The 21,809-nt window shown below is 42.7% G+C and overlaps 2 protein-coding genes across 2 annotated transcripts; one reads left to right on the top strand and one right to left on the bottom strand.

The window, feature by feature from the left end:
- Nucleotides 1–327: 327 nt before the first annotated feature.
- TADA2B (transcriptional adaptor 2B) lies at nt 328–18,689 on the bottom strand. Its single transcript, XM_073647979.1, has 2 exons — nt 18,364–18,689; nt 328–3,939 (listed from the first exon to the last, which is right to left on the bottom strand). Exons 1-2 carry the CDS (start codon nt 18,631–18,633, stop codon nt 2,947–2,949), a joined length of 1,263 nt encoding a protein of 420 aa, XP_073504080.1. The 5' UTR covers nt 18,634–18,689; the 3' UTR covers nt 328–2,946.
- Nucleotides 18,419–20,868, top strand: CFAP184 (cilia and flagella associated protein 184). Its single transcript, XM_073647965.1, has one exon. It carries the CDS (start codon nt 18,939–18,941, stop codon nt 20,826–20,828), a length of 1,890 nt encoding a protein of 629 aa, XP_073504066.1. The 5' UTR covers nt 18,419–18,938; the 3' UTR covers nt 20,829–20,868.
- The last annotated feature ends 941 nt before the right edge of the window (nt 20,869–21,809 follow it).

The raw sequence follows: 21,809 nt of genomic DNA on the forward strand, positions 1-21,809 counted from the left end.
GAGATGTTGTGTCAACTTAAAAGAATCCCATATAAAACACGTCTCTAGTTCAACAAATACCAATGAAGCTCCGAAAACTCAACCCACAGGAGACAAAAAAACGGAATAAAAAAAGACAAGCTGGAATATTCACCGACCTTCTCCTATCTCTTCCAAAGAATGGATAAAATATAGTCCTCCACTTGATTTAGAAGACAAGTCAAAGCAGAAGAGCCCGAGTGTTTTAATTCAGCAAGAAACACATCCCAAATAAGTTACAAGTGTTATTCAGTTGACCCCCCCCCCCCATCTTCATCCCACCTGAAAAAGTGTCCTTCAACATAAACCAGGCCAACACTCCATAGAGATCAAAGCAACTTTTAGAAACTTAAGAGCATGCCACATGCCAGTGGGCCACATCACAGGGGTCTCAATACTGTTTTTTTTCCCCCGAATCGGACAAACTTTTGGATAGAAAGTAGAATTGAGTGAAATGATTAACAGGACCCCTCTAGAGAGACCACCAGACCAGAGCCTTGCAAACCTTCTCCTACTTGTGGCATCTCTTCTGACTAGTAAGTCTGGCCAACATCAAAGGGCCAGGCCTACTAATCAAAAGTGGAGCTGGGGAAGCAGGCGGTAGCAGGGCTCGGGTTCGGCAGCACGGAGTACAGACGTGGCCGTTGGACCAGGGTCCTAGGAATCATTTTTCTCAAGTCTAAAAGAAAGTCCTGTATACCCTATTCTTCTGTCAACTGGAAAGATGGGCACAAAGCCAGACAGGAATACGCTGGGTAAACCTTTCCAGATCCCAGCAGTACTAAGTAACAAATGACACATCCAACTTTCATGATTAACAAGTCACCAATACATCAAAGCCAACATCTTCAAGTTGCACAAAATGACTGGTAAAAAAAAAACAAAACAAAAAAAAAAATAAATAAATAAAAAATTCTACAATTGATTTTTCAATCATTTCCATCATTTAGAATATTAAATCAATTGTCTATAGTGGGCAAAAGATAGAATGTATCGATGCATAGTATGAGTTTCCCTTTAATTTCACTGCCATGACATTTTGTTGCCCTATTAATATACTCCTCTTCATATTAAATAAAAAAAAAAAAATCGGAAGCGTAAGAACAAATTCTGTACATATAATTACGAAAGAAATAGGGTACGCACTCGGTGTACATATAATCTTTAAATTTATATAAAATTTGGGGTTTTTAGAGGGACAGGTAAGAAAAAACAAAAGTAATATCAAAGTGATATACAACAGGATCATAGTGGCCATTTCTAACTCCTCTCTTCAGTAAGGAGCGCACTTTATTTTATTTTAGGGTAGCGATAAGTGATGCCCTCATATGCCAATTTGTTAATCAAAAACATATGATGTTTCCAAGGTATAACCCTTCTAATATGGCCACAAAGCCAACCAGCGCCAGTACAAGTCACAAGACTGGGCCATAAAACGTCAGTGCGTGGCCAGCGTAAAGCTAGCCGCACACAAGAAAAGAAAAGCCAGACTGAGTACGTACGGAAGCCTCGCTACATTTATGGACAGATTGGTTTTCAATATGCCGATCCCTTAGATCACGTCTGGCAGTCGCTTTCTCTCCTCTCCCCATCGAAATAAAGATGAGCCCCAAGCGCTGCCTCTTCTGCGTCATCCCATTTTCAAGATGGGGTGGGCAAAAAAAATAAAAATCAGTGGACAAGAGAAAAAAAAAAAAAAGAATATGGAAAGTATTTTGGACTAAAAAGTTTTCTAATTATCCTTAAAAGTTTTTCACCTCTTCTGCACATTGATGTAATGGAGAATCTGTCAGCGAGTTCATTATGACAAGGGACAGTTTGTATCTCTTATCTGTCTCTTGCTGAACTGCTGTAGGAGCACAACAAAGTTGAGCTGAACACTCATTGGGTCAGAAATCAACCCAAAAAAAAACAACCAGATAATAGAGTAGCAAACTCTCTGTACGGACAGATTCTCAGTTTACTTATTCTGCAGCCAAGATGAGCAAGGAAAAAAAAAAGGGCCAGTAAAAGCCAAAACAGCAAACTTTTTTTAAGTGAAACTCAAATAATAAAAATTACTTTCTAGTAAGAAAAGGGAAAAAAAATAAATAAAAAAGTTTACACCCCTGAAGGTGTCCATGCCGTTTAAGATTTCCCCCCAAGCACCCATGTGGCAGCGTATGCTCTTGATAAAATACTTGTGTGTGCAATTAATAAAAAAAACACAACTTATATGGTAAACTTACAACAGACCTGATAACAATCTTCCCAAAAACTTTATAGAATTTTTTTTTAAAAGTAATAATTTTAAGGTTTTGTTAATCTCTAACAGTCACAGTGCAGAAGGTGGGATTCATCATGTAGAGCAGTGCAAAATACAAATAGCCACCCGTGGCCAATGAATTGTGTCTGGACGTAAAAGTGGTATACTCGGCCCACGTGCGCTCACTGGCGGGGGTCACACTGTGGACATGAAGTACCATTCGATGGCGGTATCACCATGAGGACCACCCAACCTATCCCGTCTGCATGGCCTGCCGGGTGCCACCACTGTCACAAATAATATACCCCTTGATATGTTACCATTTCCCGATCCTTCACAGCCAAAAGTTTTTTCAATAAATAAAATAGACGACACCCTACTTAGAAACAAGTTCTTGGCACTTTTGCTCATTAATTCCTTATTCCGTAAATGCCCCAATAAAGATAAACTTCTGTTGTTTTAGAAATTAGGTAGCACCTCTTTAGTATTGGAAAAGAGACCCGTGGCTTTCATTCTAACGCGTGTGAAAAATAAATCGCTGTACAAATAAAACAAAAGTGTGTATTTAAAAAATATATACAAGAAACGTCTCCGTCTGTACAAGGCTTTTATATATTATAGTTATTGTTTATATATATTAAAAAAAAAACAAAAAAACAACATTTGTGAAAAAAAAAACCCCTTCACGAAGCGTCCCGAGATATCCAGCCGCTCTCGGTCAAAAAGTTTAAAATCCTTTTTTTTAGGACTTTGTCTAAGTAGCTGGGAAGACGGCTCTTTGATGGGATCCCCTGTCTTTTCTGAAGGTGGTCCTTAATGATGATGGTTTTGACAGTCAGGTAACGGGTTGGGCTCAGATTCAAAGAACTGCACAGAACTTTCTCCCTGTCCGATAACATCTCGAAACCCTGAAGGTTTTCGATGGCAGCAAATTCTCCCTCTTTGCCGTCTTCCCTTCCTCTCTTGTTGCCTGCAGTGTTTTTATTCTCTTTCCGCTTTTCCCGCTTGTGGCGGGCGGCTTCGTACTCTGCCGACTCTTCCATCTTGGTGATGCCGTTTCGCCGATACCTCTGTAGTTCTCGAAGTTTTGCCCTCAGCATTCGCTCTTTGTGCATGTTCTCGAAGAAGTCCTCGATTTCCTTACAGGACATAAACTGATAGAGCGACCTTAGTTTTAACCGCAATTCCTTCTCTTCTTTCGAGACTTTCCTTTTGGCAGGCTTCTCTTTATCCTTTTTTTCTTTTCCCAAAAATGCTGGTACCAAGTTATAGTCCCGGGCGATGTTCTTCCTCCTTTGCCGTTCTTTCAGTTTCCGGACATACATATCCACACAAGATTCTTTAAGTTCTACTTCAACGTCGTCATCGTCGTAATTGACAGACAGGCCGCTGATCAGCGTTTCGGCATCCTGATCGTATTCGATCTCGTAGTCGTCGCGCAGCGGCATGTACCCCAGCTGCTGCTGCTCCTGCACGGTGATGTCTAAGGGAGGTAATGGAGTGGTCAGGCTGGGGGACAGGGGACCACCTGTAGGACAGGTGTGGTCCGTTACCCTGTTAGGAATATTGTCCGGTATGCAGGCCTTGCCGAGGTTCCCATGGATGTACATGCTGACGTAGTGCTCCATCACTTCCTGCGGAGTCCGGTTCGCACCCACATGGGCAGCCATATCCTCCTGATTGGAGAGACAAAATAAAAAAAATCACATTAGCCAAGTGGTATAATATATAAGGTACATAGCTGACAACACAACCAATATCCACAGATCATGAATTGGAACACAACCAGAAACGCCATGTTGGAGCGAGTCAAAAACATAGTTGAAGTCGCCAAGATCAAAGAGCTGCCAACAGGAAGCATGCACATAGACACACGTAAACTGCAATCATTATCAGGATCGAGCCGGGGTGATAGATCTGCAGGTCCCAAGATAAAAGTTTGCTTCTAGGTTCTGCAGTAACTAGGTACTAAGGGTCCATTACACACCAGATTTTGAGGTGGTAAATGACCGCTGATCGGTAATTATTTACTGATCGGTGGTTACTTAATAGTGTCTTTACACAAGTTGGCTGCTCTAACGCTGTGTGGCCACGAAGAATTTTTCAAGCCTTTATGCTGCGGAATTTACACAGCATAAACGCTTGGGAAACACTTGGTAATCCGCCCCCCATGGTCCCCAATGAGAAGCCGCAATTTCAATGCCCATGCTGCGGATTTTTCCACAGCGTTATTGATGCGCTCAAAAATACGCAGCATGTCCATTCATTTTGCGGACACGCAGCGTAATCGCCGCCATTGACTTGCATTGAAATGCATATTATCCGTGTCAGCACATTTGCACCCATGGATGATATGCACTTCTATGTGTGGATGGCACCCGGGTCTGGAGGACAGGAGACTCTCCTTCGGACCCAGGTACCATAGAACCTGTGAAAAAAAAGAATAAAATAAAAAATAAATATTATATTTACCTTCGGCTGGCCCCCACTGCGTTTGTCTTCACTTGCCGGCAGCTCGCGGTGGACTGAAGGACCTGCGCTGACGTCATAGTCATGTGATGGCAGGTCCTTCAGTGTGCTGCTAGCTGCCAGCAAGCCAGGACGGAGCGAAGCAAGACTCCGGGGGCCATCGGAAGGCAAGTATAGATTTATTTTTTTTTTACCATTCTTTAAGTTCACACTATATAAATCCATGCAAACGGCATGGATTTATATAGTGTGACCAAGTTCACAAGCACTTTCCAAGTGATGCTAAAATCTCTTGGAAAGCGCTTGTCAACCGGCATGCGGAAATGCATGTGAAGAAAGCTTCACATCCGCATGTCCCTGGCAGGAAAAACAGATGTACAATCCGCATGCGTTTTTTCTGCCAGGGAGATGCAGAAACGCTCAGGAAAAAATCCTAAGCGTTTCTGCATCGTGGGCACATAGCCTAAAAAAGGCACCCTGAACAATCAGTAATAAATCACTGTGCGCATAGGCTGCCATTTTCTCCCCTGTTTAAACAACACTATGTGCTGCCGAGAACAATGAGCACAAAAGATCACTTCACCCAAAGAACAAGTGCTTTGCTCCTTCCTGTGGGGAATAAATTGCCTATTTACATTGCGAAATTAACATTACCAAGAACTCTCATTCACAATTATGTTACAGGGTAAATAGACCTCAATATTTTGAGTGGATTTCACCTCCAAGGCTGGGAGGGCATTCATGGTTCTGCCATTTCCAAAAATTACACTTCGATAAGAATATTCTCATCTGGGACATTTATGGCATATATGTGTCCAGAAAGAAAAACACTGCCTTTCCCGTTTTAGGTCAATTAGGATTACCATGTTTAATTTGCCAAATGGCAGAATAATGAGAGAGAGAGAGCTTAGGAGCCGGTTATCACCCAGATGCAGGCTGCATATCAGCATGCTGGACCCCAGACCATGAGTCTCAACAGGGAATAGACCTCAGAGCGGGGGGTCCTCCTCTCCAATTAAGGTCTCACTTTTGGAGGACTGAGCTATATATTTTGTGCTGCGGCCCCTTCTTGTAAATCATCTGTCATGAGATAGCGATAGAGAGAAGATAGCGATAGAGAGAAGATAGCGATAGAGAGAAGATAGCGATAGAGAGAAGATAGCGATAGAGAGAAGATAGCGATAGAGAGAAGATAGCGATAGAGAGAAGATAGCGATAGAGAGAAGATAGCGATAGAGAGAAGATAGCGATAGAGAGAAGATAGCGATAGAGAGAAGATAGCGATAGAGAGAAGATAGCGATAGAGAGAAGATAGCGATAGAGAGAAGATAGCGATAGAGAGAAGATAGCGATAGAGAGAAGATAGCGATAGAGAGAAGATAGCGATAGAGAGAAGATAGCGATAGAGAGAAGATAGCGATAGAGAGAAGATAGCGATAGAGAGAAGATAGCGATAGAGAGAAGATAGCGATAGAGAGAAGATAGCGATAGAGAGAAGATAGCGATAGAGAGAAGATAGCGATAGAGAGAAGATAGCGATAGAGAGAAGATAGCGATAGAGAGAAGATAGCGATAGAGAGAAGATAGAGATAGAGAGAAGATAGAGAATGTTTAAGGCTGTGTGCCCACAATGCGTTTAAGCGTTTCCGCAGCGGCAAAAATGCTTAGAAAACGCATGGTAGAAGGCCTGCCATGGTCCCCAATAATAATCCGCATGTGCTGTGCATATGCTGAGGAAATTTCCGCTGCGGATTATCATTGCGGAAAAATACGCAGCATGCCCATTAATTTTGCGGACACGCAGCGTAATTGCCGCCATTGACTTGCATTGAAACGCATAATATCCGTGTCAGCATATTTGCTCACACGGATAATATGTGTTTCTATGTGCGGATGGTACCCAGGTTGTGTAGGAGAAGAGACTCTCCTCCGGACCCGGGTACCATAGAACCTGTAAAAAAAAAAAAAGAATAAAATAAAAAAATAAATATTATATTTACCTTCGGATGGCCCGCGGTGCGCTTGTCTTGGCTTGCCGACAGCGCGCTGTGGACTGAAGGACCTGCGCTGACGTCATTCAGTCATGTGACGGCAGGTCCTTCAGTGTACCGCGAGCTGCCGGCAAGCCAGGACGGAGCGAAACAAGACTCCGGGGGCCATCAGAAGGTAAGTATAGATTTATTTTTTACCATTCTTTCGGTCACACTATATATGCCGGTTGCATGGATTTATATAGTGTGACCAAGTTCACAAGCACTTTCCAAGTGATGCTAAAATCTCTTGGAAAGCGCTTTACAACCCGCATGCGGAAATGCATGTGAAGAACGCTTCACATCCGCATGTCCCTGGCAGGAAAAACAGATGTACAATCCGCATGTACAATCCACATGCGTTTTTTTTCTGCCAGGGAGATGCAGAAACGCTCAGGAAAAAATCCTGAGCATTTCTGCATCGTGGGCACATAGCCTTAAGGCATTTTTATTAAAAGTTAAAAGTTTACATACATTTCATTAGTATTTGATACCATTGCCCTTAAACTGAATGACTTGGGTCAGACGTTTGGGATACCCTTCCACAAGCTTCTCACAATAGTTGGTTGGAATTTGGGCCCATTCCTCCTGACAAAACTGGTGTAACTGATCCAGGTTTGTAGGTCGCCGTGCTCGCAGCCTTTTCAGCTTTGCTCATACATTTTCAATAGGATTGAGATCAGGGCTTTGTGATGGCCACTCCAAAACATTGACTTTGTTATACTTTGGCCACTTTGTTACCATTTTGGCAGTATGCTTCGGGTCATTGTCCATTTGGAAGACCCATTTCCGCCCAAGCTTTAACTTCGTGGCTGATGTCTTGAGATGTTGCTTCAGTATTGCCACATAATCTGCTCTTCTCATGATGCCATCTATTTTGTGAAGTACACCGGTCCCTCCTGCAGCAAAACAACCCCACAACTGTTGCTGCCACCCACATGTTTCACAGTTGGGATGGTGTTCTTAGGCTTCTAATCTTCTGCCTTTTTCCTCCAAACGTAACGATGGTCATTATGCCCAAAAAGTTCAATTTTAGTTTCATCAGACCACAGGACAGGTCTCCAAAAATTAAGGTCTTTGTTCCTGTGTGCATCTGCAAAAATTAATCTGGCTTTTGTAGGTTTCTTTTGGAGTAATGGCTTCTTCCTGGCAGAGTGGCCTTTCAGCCCATGTTGATACAGTACTCATTTCACTGTGGTTATTGACACAATCTTACCAGCTTCTGCCATCATCTTCACAAGGTCTTTCTTTTGTACTTGGGTTGATATGCACATGTCAGACCAAAGCACATTCATCTCTGGGACACAGAACCCATCTCTTTCCTGAGTGGTATGATGGCTGGACATTCCCATCTTGTTTGTATTTGCGTATAATTGTTTGTACAGATGAATGAGGCACCTTCAGGTATCCTGAAATTGTACCCAAGGATGAGCCGGACTTGTGCAAGTCCACAATTCTCTTCCTGATATCTTGGCTGATTTGTTTAGACTTTCCCATGATGCTACACAAAGAAGCAGTGTGTTTCAGGTGCGCATTAAAATACATCCACAGGTGTGTCTCTAATTAACTCAGATGTTGCCAAAAAAAAAAAAAAAAAAAACTATCAGAAGCTTCCAAACACATGACATTGTCATATGGGCAGTCGAGAATTGTTTAAAGGCATAGTAATCTTAGTGTATGTAAACTTTTGACTTTGCAGTAATAAACATTCTCTCTCTCTCATTATTCTGCCATTTGGCAAATATAAAAAATGATGGTAATCCTAACTGACCTAAAACGGGAAAAGTGTATTCTGATTTCATGTCAGAAATTGAGAAATACATGCAGATGTGTCTTTTTATATAGAGTATGGAAACTTCTGGTTTCAACTGTATATGCTGCATTTTACAGTGACAGCAAAATAGAAATACCATCCAAGATCTCAAAACTTCATTCACACTGCGTTATTTTCCTTGCGTTTTTTTCTTTTCATTTTACCTGTTTCATTTTACCTGCTTTCTTGTTTAGTTTTTTTTTTTATTACAGCATGTCAATTCTTTACAGCAGGTTTCACCCCCATCGAAATCAAAAATGGGTTGGCAGCAAAAACTTCACCAAAAATGTATTAAAAAAAAAGAAAAAAAAAGCGCACAACTTACATTGAGGTTTTATGGACCGTAGTCTGCGTTTTTCATGCAGAGTAATTTAAAAAAAAAAGCAGTTTGTGAACATACCTTTAGGGTTCAAACTTGTCTAGCATATCATCCAGATTAGTTTGGATCACTTTTACCCTGCAATGTTCATCAATTCCAGGCACATAAAGATACAGTTTACATCTACAGCCAATTGTTGCTCCTCTTACTGCAGATTGTAAGATGGCACCAGTGGCATAATGAAGAAAGCCGGCGTCCTTTCAATGGTTATGTGTACGAAGACGTTCTGCTATTAAGTCAATAAAAAGAAGTGAAAATCCCCAGACCTCAATCTCATCAATGGTGACTCCCCCACCCTGAGGAGGGGTCTGCCACCGATCTGTGTGGAGCCTTTGTCTTCTGAATAGAGATCTCACAAATGAGGAAAGTCTATTCAAAATGGCAAGATACAAGGCTCTTATGGGTGATGGCGACTGGCATCAGGGCAGGTGGCTCCAACCCCCTTCAGCAAAAAAATAAAAAAGGAGACTGAAAAAAAAAAAGAAGCTTTGTGCCATAATGGACTTCTGCCAGAATCAGCTCACTGACATGGGGATACTTTATTATTTTTAATTTTGTAAAACCCCCTGTAATTTTTCTGCTAAATGTTCCCAAATCTGCATTAATATCCCATTACATTGGCTTCTATAATCAGGAAGCCGCCATATACCGACTATCAGCCGATCTCGCCGTAAAGGGAATGTGTTATCAGAAAATGACCTTTTTTTTTTTTTTTTAAATAATTTTTTTTTTTATGTTTCATGTATTTAGAAACAATTTTTGGCAATATTTTTTTCCATAACAATCTTTATTAAAAAATAAAATCAGTAATTTTGCAATTTTGACACTGGACACTGGGGATATTTTTCAGACTCATACTTCTTGTCCTTTCAGGAAAAGTTTTCAGCAGGCTCCTTATCATAAGAGGCAGGATTACAATGACTGATAAGACCTGTATACACAGCTGACAAAGGATTCACCAATCACAATATTTGATATCACAGCTCACCTTTGCACACGCTCATTAGCTGCTTCATTACAAAACAACCTCAGAGTTTGTTCATTGCTACTAATGTACATGTGCATTTCTTGAAACAAAACTGGCTAGTGTGAAAACTGCAAGATTTATAATTTTTAATAAAGATAGCAATATGGGGAAAAAAAAAAACATTGCCAAAATGTTTTTTTAAAAAATACATTTAAATACAAAAAAACTTGATGTAAACACTAGGTCGTTTTCAGATTATATTCTCTTTAAAAAGAGGCTTTTTCCTTTTCAGGAAAGTTGTGTCCACAGCAAATTTTTTGTAGTTTAAAAAAAAAAAAAAAAAAAAAAGTAGTTTACCCACCATCCCTGGGTCCATTACCGCAGCAAATCGATGACCTCTGCCCCTGTAAATGCTGAGCTTACTGATGGGATGCTGCATTGTTGATCTAACACTAGCGCTGCAGACAACAGACTGAGGGCAGAGGTGGAGATTAGACTCTGGACCTGGGGAGGATGAGTAAAGTAATTTTTTTTTTTTTTTTCAACAAACTGCCCCTGGGAACACAATATTTCTGAAAACCCCTTTAAGATTGCAAGCACATGGTCATACTTTAGTGTTCTTAAGTATGGCCATCTGCAGGTAGAGAGTTCAACTTTTCTGAATACGAGCCTCCTGTGCGATGCTGCCATAGATTATGTTACAGGTAGGAGCTCCATCAACACCCTCCTTATATCTTATCCCCACGTAACATCAGCCTGGACAGCAGGTACGGGACAGTCCATTATTCAGTGCAGCTGTTGCCGTGACAATGGACAATTTTATTTTGGCTGCTATTGTTTCCACTCATGTCTTTGGGATGTACAATGGACAAGCAGGGACACAGCTGACAGCAGGACTTCAGTGACCCTATATGCAACATCAGGGACTGTAGGCTGCAGTGGTGGTAATGACGGACGTCTCCATAACTGTAGACTAGTGCCACCTTGTATGGGAAATACTGGTGTAGCCTTGCGCTGATAATGATCCAGGTCCATATTATTTCCTATTGGACAGCCAGACTATATCACCAGCGTTACAGCGGGAGGATGGGTGGAGGGGGCAAGAGGTCACCTTGATGGCAGATCTGACCAGTAGTTGCACCTCTATTGCCATTTCCCTAGTAAAGGTAAGGGCGACCTCTGGGGTCATCACTTTGTCAGATCTATTTTGGATTAACCAGAACTTAAGGAGTTCTCCGTTGCCGCTCACTTCCAGAACAGGAGTCTAAGGCCGTGAAAAAACAGACCATACTCCATCTGGAAGAATGAGCCTGACTGCCGTCTCCTCCGTCCTGCTTCATTTATGCCTATGAAGCATTTCCATCAGGTTCAAAAAGGCTTTTGGAACCAAAATTTATTTTTTTTTGCTAGGAAGTTATAAGGGTTAAAAGTTGACCAGAGGGTCATAAAGTCTTGTTTTTTGAAGACTATTCCATAGAGGTAACCAGAAAACGCAAGGCTTTCAGCCCCATTTGCACCAGACTCCATAAAGAAAAAATCCGCTTCCAACTCCGATACCCAGCCACATTATGATTGAAAGATTCAGATGGATCCTTCCGGGAATTTATTTCACCTGACAAGGCGGAGGTCTTTGTCAACAAGCTGTTGTGCCCAAGAGACAACCTAAAACGACCCCCACAAATGGACAACAGGTCCCACTACTCACAGACCCCAGAAGGATCTACGAACCGGGTGCGCAAAGGAGAACAGAAAAATAATAATAAGACGACAAGTAAAGTTAAATAAGAAATGATTTTCCTTCCTTGCAGACATACTGAGGTAGACTGTCGTCTTATTTGTCATATTATTATCGGAACTTTTGCCCCCTTCATCTCCGAATTTTTGGGGCTTTGTTGACATATTGCATTTGGTGGAAGGGGGAGAGGTGAGGGTGAGGCGAAAGCATGGACAAAGGAAAGAAATACAACATAATGGAAATGACGGAATTACTAGTAGTTATATACACATGGTCGGGCAGAAGTGAAGCCCAGGAAAAAGGTCCTTCCCGGCAAGATGGAGCAAAATGTTCCCACTCTTGCTGGGACTAATATGTTGTGTTATATATGTTACTTACTGTTCAAATTTAGTATATAAGGCTGAATTCTATGTTTGTTTTCTTGTTCGTTCTTGCTTTCTTTTATGTAATCTAACTGCATGCCATCATAGCCATATGATTGTCTCTCCAGTTATACTTACCTACTTCAACTCTGAATAGGACTATTGTGACCAGGAATGTTAAAGGACTGAGACCCCCCCAAAAACGCATGAAAATCCTTCGGCATTTAAAACGCCTAAAACCGGATATAGCCCTCCTACAGGAGACGCACCTTCCAGAAGTTGATTTCCCCAGGATGAAGAAACTATGGGTGGGTAGTGTCTATGGTTCCCCTTCAGTGGACAGAAGAGCTGGGGTCCTAATCCTCATTAATAAACATTACACACACCAAATCATTAGCCAACAGACAATGAGGGTAGACTGGCCCACCTAATAATATCTACGCTGGAGGGGGTTTTCTCTATCTACAACATATATGCCCCCAATGCAGGGAACAACTGGAGACTAAACTCCTACTGGACTCCAATCCTAATAAAGTAGCGGGAGGTGACTTCAACTCGGTGGCCTCAGTTCCTGAGGATAGGGAAAATATCACAGGTGCCCGTCAAACAATAACTATTCATGACAAAGAGCTTTTGCCCCTTATGTCTGCCTGTTAGCTGACGGATTCCTGGAGACTTCTCAACCCTAGTAACAGAGAATATACTCACTTTTCACAAGCAAATGATTCATGGTCTCGGATCGACTATATACAGTACTTGTCTCCCCCTCTATGGTATCCAAATTAATTACATATTACTGACATAGTCATATCAGATCATGCCCCAGTAACTATTCAGTTATCCAAGACCTTCCCCGGGGCTCTGACTTTCTTTGGAGATTTCCTAACTACTTTTGCAAAGAGGAATCGTTCATCTTCTCTCTCAAACTATGGTGGCAGGAGATCATCCCGGATAACTCGGTGCACCAGGATGACCCTATGCTTTTAGGGGAGACGGCGAAGGCGGTACTTCAGGGGAAAATTCTGGCATATACATTTTCCCAGAAAATAAAAAAAAAAAATGCTTAAAAAATATAGTGAACTCTCCACTGAGCTAAAACGAGCCTACACCAAATTCTTACTTGACCCATCCCTCATAAATAAGGAACACTGGTCACAAAAAGACACAATTTAATCTCTATGCAGATTTAAGGGAAAAATTTTAATCTTTCTAAGTCAGAAACCTACTTCTATAGATTTGGAATTCAGCCAGGACTGATGCTAGCTAATTTAGCTAAAGGAATGAAGAAACCACAAGGAATATTCCAGCTAAGAAACTCAAAAGGAGAGATTCACACCAACCCTAAAACAATAAAGGAGATCTTAGGCTCGGTTTATAAAGACCTAGAAGACCTATACAAAACCCAAAACAAACCCCCTCCGCCACACTTACACTCCTGGACAAGGTAAAGCTGCCCACCTTCTCAGAGGAACAAAGGTGCATGCTGAATAAACCTATATCCGCAGAGGAGGTCACCAATAAAATTAAAAACTTGAGTCTAAACAAAGCCCCCCAGCCCTGATGGCTATACGAACGAATTCCTTAAATCGCTGGTGGTAGAAATCTCCCCAATGTTGGTGCCGATCTTTAATAAAATCTCAAGTTTATCCCATTTTTCCATCCGCAAACATGGCATACAGTACAGACCAAAAGTTTGGACACACCTTCTCATTTAAAGATTTTTCTGTATTTTCATGACTATGAAAATTGTACATTCACACTGAAGGCATCAAAACTATGAATTAACACATGTGGAATTATATACTTAACAAAAAAGTGTGAAACAACTGAAAATATGTCTTATATTCTAGGTTCTTCACAGTAGCCACCTTTTGCTTTGATGACTGCTTTGCACACTCTTAGCGGTGTCCTTTTTTTCAGAAGTGCACAAAACTGTGGCCAACCGCACTTTTATGCACGCCTAAATAAACTGACACCGTGGGATCACAGGCCAGACGGCATCCACAGTGGCCTATATCTGCCTCATTACAGGGAATCAGTGTGAATGTACAATTTTTAAAGTCATGAAAATACAGAAAAATCTTTAAATGAGAAGGTGTGTCCAAACTTTTGGTCTGTACTGTATATTAAATTATTAAAGCCAGATAAAGACCCTGTGTCCTCCAGTTCTTATAGGCCAATCTCTCTCATTAATGCAGATATCAACATCATGTCCAAAATAATGGCAGATAGACTGGCCTCCATATTGCCCAACCTGATATCTCCTGCTCAAGCGGGTTTTATTAAGGGCCGATCAGCTACTTTGAATATAAGAAAGGTACTCTTGGTTCTAGGTAAAATCCACACCTCACCTAACTTAAAAAACTCCCCAGCAATCATCTCATTAGACGCAGAAAAGGCCTTTGATAACATAAATTGGGAATGGCTATATAAGGTACTAACAAAAATGTCATTAACAGGCCCCTTCTTTAACTACATACGTAATTTATACGCATCTCCAAAGGCTCAGGTTTACACTCCAGGCTTTTTGTCCACTCCCTTTCCCTTGGAAAAAGGAACGAGACAAGGCTGTCCATTGTCCCCCTTCCTGTTCAATTTAGCTCTGGAACCCTCAGGCTATGTGCCCACGTAGCAGATTTGATGCAGAGCGTTTTTGCCTCTCTCTGGCAGAAAAAAAACCGCATGCAGATTTACATGCGTTTTTTCAAGCAGTTTTCCAACCGATTTTGAGCATCACTTGGAAAAGTGCTTGACAAGTTGGTCACACAATATAAATCCATGCAACCGGCATGGATTTATAATGTGTGAACAACTGATGCTTTAAATGCAGCATCTATAGTAAAAAAAAGAGAATTAAAACGTTAAAAATAAACAAAATCTGTATACTCACCTCTCCGGCGGCCCCCAGTCTGCTCCTGGCCACGTCCTCTCTCTTCGGGGTCCTGCAGTGTGCTGTCAGGACCTGCGGTGACGTCATTTAGTCAGCTGATGGTCACGCGACCATCACCTGACCGCCGCCGTCAGCGGTCGCGTGACAATCAGGTGACAAATGACGTCACCGCAGGTCCTGACAGTACACCGCGGGACGCCAAGGAGAGAGAACGTGGCCGGGAGCAGACCGGGGGCAGCCGGAGAGGTGAATGTACAGGTTTTGTTTATTTCTTTTTTTCACCGCGGGGTAGCCGGTATGAGGAGGAGTTGTAGTCTCCTCTTCATCCTGGGTATCACACGCACCGCGATTACGCTGCAAATTCGCGGCCATTGAATTTAACTGAAATGCAGCAAATCCACATATACCTGCGGGTTTGCTGCATTTCAATGTTCCTCAATGGCCGCGAATTTGCAGCGGAATTGCGATAGAAATGGTCATGCTGCGTTTTGCGACGCAATGCGAATTAAATAAATAAAGAATTCTAACTTTTTCCACAAAAATGATCTTTTAGCCCCAATTTTTTATTTTCACAAGGTTAAGAGGAGAAAATGGACCCCAAAAGTTGTTGTGCAACTTCTCCTGAATAAGCAGATACCCAATATGCGGGGAAAACCCACTGTTTGGGCGCACGGCAGGGTTCAGAAGGGAAGGTGTATAGTGCACATTTTGATGCACCAAGTAACGCGAGTGCTCAATTGACATGTTCGAGTCCCCACCCGCATGTTTCATGGTTGTTAGACATCCAAAAAAAAGATGTGGGGATTGCTCGTATATGGCAGGCAATCCCCGCTTGATTTTCGTGTTTTTTTTTTTTTTGCTGTATAACAGCTGCGAAACATGGGGGGCCTCGAGCATGTCACTCGAGCACCAGCGATACTCTGTGCGCACCCGATGCAAACTCAAGTAGTGAGCACTTGCTCTCAGCACTAGTCACCATATCATCATCATTTTTATTTCTTTACTTTTGAAAAAATCCCAACCACAACCCTATCCCAAGGGATCTATTCACTATAATGAGGCAGCAGAGTTACTCTGTGGTCCATCTGGCCTTTGTTTAGCGGTGTCCTTTTTTTTCAAAAGTTCACAAAACTGTAGACGACGGCACTTTTATGCACCCTTAATAAAAAAGATGGACATCGTGGGATCACAGGGCAGACAGCGTCCACGGTGTCTCCATCTGCCTCATTACAGGGAATCTTCCGCCAGGGATTCGGTCTGAATAATGTATTTCAGAGATTTACACGGAAACCCTAGTGTAAAATAATAAAGGAGTGCTCATATTACTCCCTTCCCAACACTTCCTAGGTCACCAGCCTCTGTACACTAAAGCATTTTAGCCAATAACTGGCTGCAGCAGTGACCAATATGTGACTGGTTACACCAACATTAGGACCTACTAGGAATCACAGAAACTGGTGGGGAACCTGGGAACGGCAGGAGATTGGAACCAGTTTGTTAAAAAAAAAACACACACAACAACAACAACAACAACACACACACACCCACTAATTTAGTTGCTGGAGAACCTCCTTAATTTATATATGTCATAATCAATATTAATAAAAAAATAAATATAAAAGACAATAGTCTGCCCTCCATACAGGGTAGGTTATACGGCAGACACCTACCTCTAACGGCATCAACCAGAGCTAGCTCCGATCACTGCTGTTTAACTAGTTAAAGGGATCGTCAGCACAGAATTACTGTTCAAACCAAGCACTGGTGCTCAGTACATCATGGCACGGCCAATCATATAACGACACCTTGCCACCTGCTTGTTTTCCCATCTATCTCCCCCTTATTTGATTGACAGCACTGGCTTCATAGAAGCAGAGATAGAAGGAAAACAAGAACTTAAATGACTGGCCACGCCACGATGCACTGAGCGCCTGTGCTTGGTTGGAACAGTCATCCTGTGCTGACAGAATCCCTTCAGGGTATGTGCACACCATCAGGAATGCTTGATGCTGCGTTCAAAGCGCTGCGCGCAGGTTAAGCCGCATGTGTTCATTGAACACATGCGGCTTCACCGCATCCTATCCATTGCACTGGTAGAATTTCTCTTGCGGAGACCAGCGACTCTGCAAGAGAAATAGACATGCTGCGGTCTGTGAAGACGCGCCGCATGTCTGTCTCCGCGGGTGATCCGCAGGAGCACGGCAACACATAGTGGGCAGGGGATTTGTACAAATCCCATCCACTATGCTCTATCATCTGGCCGCTGCAGATTTCACTGTAAGTAAGAATCAAATCTATTACAATGTAGAATTATTTAATCCACAAGGTGAACCATGGAAGGAGACAAAAAAAAAAAAAAAAGGGTTTTTTTGGTCACTGCACCCCTCCCTCCCAAAAAAAAACATACAAGAGACATAGATAAAAGCATTGTATTTACCCAAAAGTGGAGCCAATAAAATCTTCAGCTCACCATGACACAAATCCTAACATAGCATCATAGACAAAAAATAAATACAATCGGTTTGTCTTGTCATTTTCTGGCAACACCCCCCCCCCCCCAAAAAAAAAAAATAATATATATAAATCTCTCTATATATACACACACACATATATATATATATATATATATATATATATATATATATATATATATATATATATATATATATATATATATATATATATATATATATATATGTGTGTGTGTGTGTGTGTATATATAGAGAGATTTATATATATATATATATATATATATATATATATATATATATATATATCTTTTTTCTTTTACAAAGTTCAGAATTTTTTTTTTCTTTTAAAGTTCTGAATTACCTTCTTATTTTTTTATTTTAAGGTTCAGAGTTAATTAATTAATTTATTTTATTATTCATATATTTTTTTTTAAAGTTCACTTTTTTTTTTAAGCCACTACAACATGTGGCACGGCCATAATTGTTCTGACCTGGAGAAATATATTACTAGGCCGTTTTTACCGCACAATGAAAGCCGTGAAAAGGAAACCCCAAAAATAAAAATCACAGTAAAATTATGCTTTTTTCCCACCACTTGGATTTTTCCCCCCTAATTTTTCACTACATTATATTAGAAAATAAACGGCGTCACTCAAAACTACAACTTGTCCCGCAAAAAAAAAAAAAAAAAACCACACAGAAAAAGAGGAAAGAAAAAATAAGATAAAAGTTATGGCTATTGGGAAAAAAAAGCACAAATAATAAAAAATGGCTGTGGGAGGAAGGGGTTAACAATTTTATCAACTTTAAAAATGTGAAAATATATAGAAAAAGTTATATAAAATAAATTAAATACAAAAGTAAAATACAATGAATGGAGAGAAGAATAAAAAAAAAAAAAAAAAATAGAGATTTGCAGGAATGATGGGAGTTGTAGTGCTCTCGCACACCACCGCCACCTACAGGCCGCATGACACAACTTACCCAGTTCCCAAAGCCGAACTGTTCGATGGCATCTAGCAGCAGCTGCTCTTCCCTGCTCGTCCAGCCTCCCTCCGCCTCGGGCCCCCATAGAGTGAAGCGCCCCCCGTCCACCAGCTGGTATCCATGCCACCGCCGGTGATTGCCAATCTCTGCCCCCGCCGAGAAGCACTCGGTGCACAGCTCGATGTCCTGGCACTCGGTGCAGCGGATGCGCAGGCTTGTCACGTCGTCCAGGCAGTAGACGCAGTACTTCTTGCCCAGGTCCGCCATCTTGGCCGCCGAGCTGTTGTTGAGCTCAACCACTAAGGTACCCGCCTCCCACCGCTCGTTCCGCTCTACGCATGCTCCAGGAAACGTCTGCTCTCTCATAGGCTGAACGCTCAAAGCGCTCTGACGGTTGGTCGCTGGATTAGGGTTTCATGACGTCACTGTCCTTTAACCTATCAACTTCTGGTAATATAGCGAGTGATGCACCGTGGCTCCTCCCCTCAGAACGCGTCTCCATGGAAACCCACAGAAAGGTAAATACACAGGCTGTAGCCGTTTAGTCCGGGAGAAGGCAACGGCTCAGGAGCATGGAAGACGTGAGCGGCGGTGACAGACCACCTGCTGGTATTCGTCAGCCTATTATACAGCCGGGCACTGGTCAAGGGGCTGCCAGAGAGCAAGGTACCAGCCAGGCGGGGGAGAGAGAGCCGGGACCTGGTCAGGAGGGTGCCAAAGAGCCGGGCACTGGTAAAGATGGTGCCAGGGATCCGAAAACCAACCATGAGGGCACCACAGAGACAAGTACTACTGAAGAAGGCACCAAAAAGCCAAACACCAGCCTAGAGGGTACCAGAGAGCCGAATACCAGCCTGGAGGGTACCAGAGAGCCGAATACCAGCCCGGAGGGTGCCAATAAATCAAACAGCGGACTGGAGGGCCCCAGAGAGCCAAATACAAGCCGGGAGGGTCCCAACGAGTCAAGCAACAGACCAGAGAGCTCCATATATTCAAGTACCAGCCAAGACGGCACCAGAGACCCGAGTACCAGCCAAGAGGGCCCCAGAGACCCAAGTACCAGCCAAGAGGGCACTAGAGACCCAAGTACCAGCCAAGAGGGCACTAGAGACCCAAGTACCAGCCAAGAGGGCACTAGAGACCCAAGTACCAGCCAAGAGGTCACCAGAGACCCTGAAGCTTCTGTCGAGTCAGAGAGTGTCAGAGATCCTAGCACTGGGCACATAACGAGCTATGAGGCAATGGAAGAAGATGGCGAGATTGGCTCATCACAGCAGCAAGGTGAAGACCCGGAGGGCACCAATGATGACCCGTCACAATTCTGCAACCTAAGTGAAGAGTATGCCTCTGAGATGGATCAGGAACCCAAGGAAGACACTCATCCTCATCTAGAAGAACACAAAGAAGATCAGGAGAATGTAGAGCAGAACCAGGACCACGAGCTGCTGGAGATGGTCCATGAGAAGCAAATTGAAGAAGAACTGATCCAGCAGTACCACGCTATGGTCCAGGAACGTGAAAAGATCCTACAGCACAATGCTCAGCTCCAGCACAAGCTCTACGAGTATTTCCGCAAGAAGAAAGGAGAAGAGACCCGTCCTGAGACTACATCAAAACGCGCAAGTGATCAGGAGCAACGCTACCTGAAGTATCTGACCAGCCTGGAGGAGATGAGGAGGAGGCACAAAGAAGAAGCCTCTTTGCATCAGGAGCAGATGGAGGAGCTGAGGGCTCAGTGCCAGGACATTGTGAGCAAGGTGGACAAGGAATGGGCGGCTTTCCAAGAACAGAAGAAGAAGATTTCCCTGTGTAGCCTGAGTAAGCAAGGAGCTGGTAAGCACGCCGCCTCCTCCCTCATCCAAGAAGTCGACTTATTACAGTCCAGGGAAGAACGCAAGGAGAAGGAAGTCATCCAAGTCCGCCTAGAGAACATCAAGCTGAAAAATCACATCAACCGCTACGAATCCACTCTCCGCTCCAAGGAGGAGTTGGCCGAAAGTCTGCACCTTATTGATTTTGAGCAACTGAAAATAGAAAACCAAACATACAACGAGAAGATCGAGGAAAGGAACGAGGAGCTGCTGAAACTCAGGAAGAAAATTACCAACACAGTGCAAGTGCTCACTCACGTCAAGGAGAAGCTCCAGTTTGTCCAAGCGGAGAATCAAGAGCAAAAAGAGAAACTCATGGAGGTGGAGGCTCTAGTGGGCAACAAACGAGACATTTTGACAAAGACTAAACAGGCCAGAGATAGCTTGAGGATGGATAACTTGAAACTGAAGGAAAAGTGTGGCCTTCTGGGTAACAAGGTTCTTCTCAGAGACTTTGAGGATAAGGTGGACGCCGCTGAAGAACTCAGACAGACCCTGGAGAATCTGAAGCGCCGGCATGCAGAGCTAACGCTGTCCAGTAAGGGGTTAGAGAAGAAAATCAATGAGGTCAAACTTGTGATGGACGATTGACCTGTCCTGATTGTGTGAGCCAGAAGACTAATAAAAATAATTATAATGGAAATCTCGTGGTCACATGGTTGTGTAATGTTATACATTTTCTGGCTACTAGATTTGCGGAGATGGGTCGTTAATGGGGTTGCCTGCTTATAGATTGAAGGAGAGGGGTCGTTAACGGGGTTGTCTGCTTATAGATTGGCGGAGATGGGTCCTTAATCGGGTAGGCTTCTTATAGATTGGCGGAGATGGGTCGTTAATGGGGTTGGCTGCTTATAGATTGGTGGAGATGGGTAGTTAATGGGGTTAGCTGCTTATAGATTGGCTGAGATGGGTCGTTAATGGGGTTGGCTGTTTATAGATTGGCGGAGATGGGTCGTTAATGGGGTTGGCTGCTTATAGATTGACGGAGAGTGGTCGTTAATGCGGTTGGATGCTTATAGATTGATGGAGAGAGGGGTCGTTAATGCGGTTGGATGCTTATAGATTGATGGAGAGGGGTCGTTAATGGGGTTGGCTGCTTATAGATTGGCTGGGATGGGTCGTTAATGTAATTGGCTGCTTATTTTTGGAGAAGGGTCGTTAATGGGGTTGGCTGCTTAGAGATAAGTGGAGAAGGGTCGTTAATGGGGTTGGTTTCTTACAGGCTAATTTCTTACAATGCTCTATTGTTGTGACAGATCTATACAGCCATAAATACGCCCATTTCTTACCCTGAAGGCCCCCTGCAGCCTACAGATCAGAGGTGTACAAACTGGATGATGAAGCCGTGTCAATAGCAATCAAGATGGCAGTGGTCATGTGCATAATCGAATATCCCAAAAGAAGAACTGGTTAGACATTTCCAATATACTTTCGATGAAAAGATTTCAGGATCTCTGCTTGCTGTCTTGAGATAGGAACCTTTATTGTTTACTTGTCAGGTGATGGATGTACAAGTGGTTGGCTCTCATCTTGAGGAGGACATCTCTTCTCTGCCTGCTGCTCTCATAAGAG

The sequence above is a fragment of the Phyllobates terribilis genome, unplaced genomic scaffold, assembly GCF_046119375.1.
Source record: "Phyllobates terribilis strain yellow unplaced genomic scaffold, ASM4611937v1 Scaffold_1__5_contigs__length_1240528914, whole genome shotgun sequence".
Taxonomy (NCBI): domain Eukaryota; kingdom Metazoa; phylum Chordata; class Amphibia; order Anura; family Dendrobatidae; genus Phyllobates; species Phyllobates terribilis.

What these genes read in the sequence shown, in the direction of transcription:
- TADA2B (XM_073647979.1), bottom strand. Translation starts at nt 18,633, where the DNA reads ATGGCGGACCTGGGCAAGAAGTACTGCGTCTACTGCCTGGACGACGTG. An exon ending in AGTTCGGCTTTGGGAACTGG is followed by an intron (nt 3,940 to 18,363) that starts GTAAGTTGTGTC and finishes CTCTCCAATCAG; the next exon opens with GAGGATATGGCTGCCCATGT.
- CFAP184 (XM_073647965.1), top strand. Translation starts at nt 18,939, where the DNA reads ATGGAAGACGTGAGCGGCGGTGACAGACCACCTGCTGGTATTCGTCAG.